Raw genomic sequence first — 7,123 nt, forward strand, 5'->3', positions numbered from 1 at the left:
AACCCAAGGCGGCAACATGGGGATAAATACCCTCAGAAATATACAACCTTGGTCAATGCAAAAAACATGCTTAGATGAGAGATGAAGAAAGGTGACGACGAGTCATATGGGATGCAAGACTCAAAGTTAGACAAGGTAGCCGAAGGGTGGAAAATGGAAATCTTTGTAAGAAAAATGATCATCATCTGACAAAAGTTTAGGATACTTTGTGTAGGGAGATCCAAACCTCGGTAGCCATGATGATCATACATAGGGCCAAGGTACATACCATGCATGGAGCGTCAAGACAAATTTATGAGGGAGCGGTCGATGTAGTATTAAGGTAGTAGAGACATTAAACACGCTTAAGTGTGTGTAAGGGGAGATAAACCAAACAAACAAAACCTCAAATGGGGGTTTTAAAGCAAGAGTATATGTGGGAAGGAGGCTAAGGTGTTGTTTGTTTTTTCGAAGCGAAAACAGTTGAAGTATGCGAACCACGTCTACAACCCTATGCAGTAGAAGAACTGGACCAAACGGCTACAGCCTCTAAAAAACGTTTGTTTTTCAACATCCGCAGACTGCTGCAGTAAACTGAAATTAACTATACAATAGTTAAAAATAAATCTAAGTAAAAAATTATTTAGTTTATTCATATGTAAATCAGATATAAAGATCAGTGTGATGATATGATTTTTAAAGAGGTTTATATAATAGAATTAAACATCATATTTTCTAAATAACAATAAATAAAATTGTTAATTTAGCTAAAAACATGTTCTTTTTTGTTATAATTTTGAAGACGATGATTATTTTTCCGGTTAACTTCAATAAATTTGGTAATTTTAATGATTAACTTTATAATTTATTAATATTTAGAAACACAACATAATAAATATGTTAAAAAAATTAAAACAAATTTAAGTTGAATAATATAATTTAAAGTAAGTGAAAAATGGTTTGAAGGGATGGTCTAGTGTTGCATCACGCAACACATGCACATCAATTTTTAAGTTATAAGTCTTCCAAAAAACAAACAGCTGCAAAATGTCAAATGTTAAACGTGTGCTGCGCGGTGCAGCAAGAAGTGAACAGAAGTGGTTTTTTCTGAAAAAACAACACCTAAGGGTGTACACGACATCAATGAGATACTCAACCCAAAATTTTGGAGAAAGAGATGCGTGAATAGGTTGAGTGGAATAATGTTATTAACTCTGCAAGTGGTGAGTTTTATTTTGTGATGCGTAAGGGCAAGAAAATCATATTTTGATGTCCCGAGTCACAAAATAGTTAAATAAGATATGATTATTAAATTTGCGACCATTATCACATTGAAATAGTTGAATGTTTGATTGAAAGTTGCAAAACACATTAAAACTTCAGACTTTGAACGCAAGTGAAACAAGCACAAAAAAAAATGAGAAAAATAATCAAGAAGCAACACATAATATTTTTAACCACATAAACTTGGAACATGTAGTTTGTGAATGAGTTCAAATAAGCATGTAGTTTGTGAATTAAATTTTTTTTTTTTAAAAAAAAATGTTAAACATAGCGACAATCATGACAAAATAGCAAATATAATAATAGAAAGCCCACCTACAATAGAGGGATTGTAGTCAATGGGTGGCTGCAACATTAGAGTGAAGGATGGCGGTTGCAATCGAAAAAAAAAAAACAATGAATAATGTATGACCACTTTAAAATAAAGATAGATACACATGTCAGATGAAGGACCCTATATTATACAATGTGAACAAATAAATATACAATATTTTACAACTTGGTTTCATGTATAATAAACATTTTCAAATAATGTATAACCACTTTTAAATAAGTAAGAAGAAAATAATTTATTAAAACCTTCTTACGTCAATAATCACTTTTTACTTTATTCCATCCATATACTAAATAATGTTTATGAACAGTACCATAACACCCTATTGAACATAAAAATATATAATTTTTAGTTGTTTATATATTACTTTATTAAAAAAAAAAAAAAAAAAAAAAAAAAAAAAAAAAAAAAAAGACAAAAAAGAATACTATAAAAAACAAAATCAAAACCATATTAAACCGTCAATACTCGGGTAAAAATATTAAAACCGTTACAAGCGGACATACAGTATTCGCCTCATTTATATAACTTCTGTACAAATCATATCATATATATATATTTTTTCCCCTTTTTTCTTATACTTTGATAAACTCATAAAAAGTATATTCAAATTTCAATGAAAACATATCACCTGTAAAGTCATGTCTTTAGTCTTTACCCATTCAGAACTCCAAGTTTTCCCAATGAAGCACGAATATCACCACTTCCACACTCTTCAGATGTCTGAATGATATTACCACTTTCTGTAGGAATAACGTCTGAAAGCGGATAGACTCTATTCGCATGAAGCTGATTGCTGTTACTGTTTCCAACTCCTTTCATTATAACCACTTTGTGGACCCCACCTAGAAACCCTTCATAATCTGTGTCCCCACTTTCTCCAACAAACACCACCACTTTTGATAACTCCATACCCCACCTCAGATACAAGTACCTGAATTATACAAATACTTTTTATAAAGATGATTCTTTTTAAATAATAGAATTCAAAAAATAATAATAAATACCTAAGAGCTTGAGAACGAGATGCTGATACTGGAATAACATTTATTTTCCTTCCATTTTGGCAATAAATAACATGACAACGAAGAGCTTGAATCCTCATTAACTTTTGAAGCTCCTTGACAGGTGGCACCTACGAATACAAATTCAACCACTCAATTTCATTAATTTGTTAACAAACTACAAATACGAAGTCATTTTAAAAGAACTTACTAATCCAGGTTTGTGAATGTTAAAAGCATAACAATAATTCGTTGTGACTTCTTCATCTTCTGTAACTACATGTTCTTCACTTTTCTTCTCAGCTTTTTTATCGATGATAGAAGACGCCCATTTGACCAAAGTCTTCCGAAGTCCTTCACCTCCCCATCGATACTCAATATGCGAATGATAATATAAATCGAAAACAAACGGATTATCTTCAGAATGAGAAGAAGAATAATACAAATCCGCTCCACTATTACAAATAAACGCATCAAAATCCGCAGGATTCACCCCTTTCTTCACCAAAAACGAATGAACTTCCGCAATTTGTAACGAAGTCGCCAAAATAAACCCAATCGAACCTTCGTTCTTCTCCTTATCCACCGCCTCAAAAATCTTCCTAACATTTCCGAAAATACCCTCCACGTCGTCGTCGTCAATCGCCACCACAAATATATGCGTCCTCCGTCTCAACGCCGGGAACTTCGGTTGCTCCGGATTTACCTTCGCGATACTTTTTGTGTACGACAAAACAGCGTTTTCTAATTTACTATTTCGGTCCTCTGGGTTTATAGAATTACCTTTTTCACCCCCGTCCATTGAGAACTTTAGGTTTAGAGAGATGTCTTGCATATCGCGTAGGGAATCGCTTGGTGAATCGGATTCTGAAGTTTCGTCATCGTCGTCGTTTTTTAACCACCCGGGGTGACGTGGCTTACACGTGGCGATACGTGAGAGGTAGGTTTTACAGTGTTCAGTCCATGAAAAGAGATGAATGTTTCTTAATCCGTTTGACCGACATTTTGACCAAAGTTGTTTGTCTGCCACAAGTTTTAGTAAAGCATCCGCTATTGATTTTTGGTCATGTGGATCGATGAGTAAACCATTGTCAAGCACCTGAAAAAAAAAAAGTTGACTTTTGTTGACTTTTTAAATATTCAATAAAACATGAAATTAAAATAAATATTTAAACGAGACTGACCCGATGTATGTCAACTGGGCCTCCGTTTTTCGTGGCAACCATTGGTAGCCCATGAGCAGCAGCCTGTTTTATAAAAATAAATAAATAAATAAATTGGTAAGAAAATAAAAAATGGTGAAAGAGTTACCTCGATTAAAGTGAGTCCAAATGGCTCAATGAAAGCTGGATTGATGAAAACACCCTGAGAAAACAAAAACAAGTTAAATAAAACGTGGTGAAGTTATGTATTTGTGAAAAGACGAAAATGCCCTTGAGATACCTTGGTTTTTGCTGCTAATCGGTATATATCAGGGACATCACTCTGTTTATGATGTTTAGGGTAGGCGACTTGACCATAAAGGTCATATTTATCAATCATTTTAATAATGGAAAGAAGCATCGAAGCACTTGTGCTTGACATCTCATCAATGTTATCTCTGTTACCCATAATTAATGTCTGCAAAAAAAAAAAAAAGTATTAATATTAATTAATCACCAAAAAGATTGAATTTCAATAACAAAAGGGTAAATATGGAAACGTACAAGATTAGCAAGCTCTCTTAATGGGCGACACTCCCCAAATGCTTTGACCAAAGTTGTAAGGTTCTTTTTGGGATCTGGTCTAGCAAGTGCAAGAATCATTGGCTTACGTGGATTGGTGAAGAATCGCATTATCTGTATAAAATAGCAATGTACTTTTATTTATTTATTAATAAAAAATAATAATAAATTGGTAAAGAATTGAAACCTCTGTCCAAATAGGTGGATCCGGAGATGTCTGATGATCTTCAGAACCTTCATTTTCACCATCCACATCATGTGGAACAATATGATTAAACTCCATCCCAGGTGGAATCACCTATCGGTATAACTAAAAAGGTTAATTCTCCCAAAAATAACAACATAATATCGGATTACGGATAAAGGGTATTTTTGGAAACTTACAACCATACGAGGCATGAACCTTCCATAACAGCTAACATTCCGCCTGATCCTAGCTCTAAGTTTCTTTTCAAGCACAGGGTCAAAACCGTCATATAATCTCCATTGTTCATCTATCTCTTGTCTAGTGCTTGTTATAACAATCTCAGAAGCATCAAGACTATTTTCTTCCCCTTCAATTCTTCTCATGATCTTATAAGTAGCATTGATTTCATCTTTTGTCAATCTCCCCTGTCTCAAAAGCTGCTCCAACTTATCTCTTCCAAGTGAATGACCAGTAAAAAGCATGGGAACATTTAGGGCACCTGACAGCCTGGCAGCTGAGTCACCAGCATCAGCATAATGTCCATGAATGGCAACAGGCCACACAGGGTATCCACCACCAACTTGCTCACCCAAAACTTTTGACATCTGGATGACGTGTCCAAGTGCTCCATCAACAAATTCAGGGATGTGGGGCCATAGAAGCTCTTTAGGGACATATTTGTCTTTTGGACCAAATGGGATACGGATTATATATGCTCCACTGCTTTCTCCTATTTCATCTGTCATTCCATCTGAGTTTCTTGGAGATAACATTTCTGTTGGTTCTCCATAACTCCAGTCTACTTCTGGTGATGCTACTTGTCTTGTAAGTAAATCAACTCTGTAGACACCTGGCATTGACGCTAATGCCCTTGCTAGTTCCACTACATACTTCACCTGATACAGAATTTACAAAAAAAAATTACTTCAAATCAACAAAAGGAAACAAAAAGGAACAAAAGGGTAAGAATGGAATTACTGAAATGTACCTGTCCACCTGTATCAGAATCACGACCTAGCTCCATGTTTTCACCACGGATTAACCCATGAAGACTGTAACATAATACATATATGTAGGTTAGTTGATTGATAAGGGTAAAGAGGGAAAAAGAAATGTGATTGTACCTTATTAATACAAGATAGAGTTTTTTCCCTTTTTGTGTATTGGCCCATGCTTCCATGGCATCCAAGGAGGACATTCTGGGCAAACGACCTCTGTGGCTTTCACCATGAACAGATACATCGTTGATGTTTTCTCCTTTTTCCCCTTCTGATAAGTCTTCTGACATGTCTGCAACTGCTTCTCTGCGACCTTTTTCACGTTCAATTCGGCGTTTGGCCACTCTATGGTTTTCCTCATTCTCAAGCTGATGAACAGAATGAAGATGTTAACGAAGTTGGAAACAAAAAGGTATGAGTAGTTTTTCAGGTTAGAATTATGTAGGAAGTTCGTCGATCTACGTAAAGTCTACATTCGTTTCTCTGGATATTATTAATCACCAACAGTTCACACAGATTGTTCAGATGAAAGTCACCAACTGAATCAACGCCTAATTGCATATGAAACAAATTTGAGGGGAAAAAAATTAACAATTAAGTAAACAAAAGTTGTAAAAACCTGTTTTTTCTGACGAGCTAAATTCCAAATTCTCCAACACATATTCTCAAGTCTAGTGTTCCTCTCTTGAGGACTCCTCGTCGCTTGGGCCTGCATATACGTACGACGATGTTTAATTCCCAATTCCAAAGGAAAAAAAAAAAAAACAAAGCAACATAAACACACACAATACACAATACACACCATGGTTCGATTCAATTCGATTCCTCCAAACGAAGTTAAAAACATAACAGAAGTACAGGACAATAGACAGATACATATACAGATTAATCAAAAATCAATGAATCGGACTTACTTTAACCCAGGAGCGATGAAGATCAGTCTCATCGAAGCCGATAACGTTATCGACGAAGTAGCGTGTCGGGCTAAAACGGCCTCTTTCACGGAGGAGCAAGGATGATTTTTTATCATCAAGTCCAGGACCTACATCAAGTATGGCTTCCAAGTAACTGTTTATCCAATCGTTTCCCGCCATTAAACCTCTCTTCCACTCTGAGATTTGGTAGAATTGTGTGTGTGGAGTGAGAGATTTATGGCTGGATTTGTGATGATGTTTGGCGAATGAGTGATCTTACGAAAATTTGGAGAGGAGAGAGAATCTGATACACGCGGAGGACAGAGAGAGAGCTGGAATATAGCGGAATAAACCGGTATAATTATAATATTATAATGTTATTATATAAATATTAATATTAAAAAATATATATATATATTATGGTATTTTATTTGTGCTTTATTCTAAAATCTTCCAATTATTAGTGTGACAAGTGTTCGGTTGTGATATTGTAACATGTCGACAACTCTTATAACCTAATTCAATAATTTATAAAGAAGACCTTAGAAAAATCCAAGTTAAAGCTATAAAAATTATATTATATGTTTTTATTAAAAACTTTTGCATAAATTATTCGTATCCTATGTTCTCAAACTTTAAAGAAAAATTTTAAGGTCAGTCCTATGAGGTTATTGTACTGCATTAATAGACATTTTAATG

At 34.6% G+C, this 7,123-nt stretch overlaps 1 protein-coding gene across 2 annotated transcripts; it reads right to left on the minus strand.

Moving 5' to 3' along the window:
• Positions 1–2,048: 2,048 nt before the first annotated feature.
• Positions 2,049–6,772, minus strand: LOC145004540 (putative sucrose-phosphate synthase 1). Of its 2 annotated transcripts, XM_078963477.1 has the most exons (13): positions 6,425–6,771; positions 6,130–6,219; positions 5,637–5,878; positions 5,501–5,564; positions 4,710–5,408; positions 4,513–4,623; positions 4,308–4,439; positions 4,045–4,221; positions 3,913–3,966; positions 3,786–3,848; positions 2,813–3,700; positions 2,605–2,732; positions 2,049–2,531 (listed from the first exon to the last, which is right to left on the minus strand). In XM_078963477.1, exons 1-13 carry the CDS (start codon positions 6,602–6,604, stop codon positions 2,252–2,254), a joined length of 3,108 nt encoding a protein of 1,035 aa, XP_078819603.1. In that variant the 5' UTR covers positions 6,605–6,771; the 3' UTR covers positions 2,049–2,251. The 2 variants fall into 2 exon arrangements, with proteins under 2 accessions (XP_078819603.1, XP_078819602.1); XM_078963476.1 differs by having other exon boundaries at positions 5,501–5,878; positions 6,425–6,772.
• Between the last annotated feature and the right edge of the window lie 351 nt (positions 6,773–7,123).

This window comes from Lactuca saligna, chromosome 7, assembly GCF_052625555.1.
Source record: "Lactuca saligna cultivar CGN05327 chromosome 7, ASM5262555v1, whole genome shotgun sequence".
NCBI lineage: Eukaryota > Viridiplantae > Streptophyta > Magnoliopsida > Asterales > Asteraceae > Lactuca > Lactuca saligna.

What these genes read in the sequence shown, in the direction of transcription:
- LOC145004540 (XM_078963476.1), bottom strand. Translation starts at nt 6,604, where the DNA reads ATGGCGGGAAACGATTGGATAAACAGTTACTTGGAAGCCATACTTGAT. An exon ending in GCCCAGTTGACATACATCGG is followed by an intron (nt 3,701 to 3,785) that starts GTCAGTCTCGTT and finishes TTTTTTTTTCAG; the next exon opens with GTGCTTGACAATGGTTTACT. An exon ending in ACATTCACAAACCTGGATTA is followed by an intron (nt 2,733 to 2,812) that starts GTAAGTTCTTTT and finishes TTGTATTCGTAG; the next exon opens with GTGCCACCTGTCAAGGAGCT.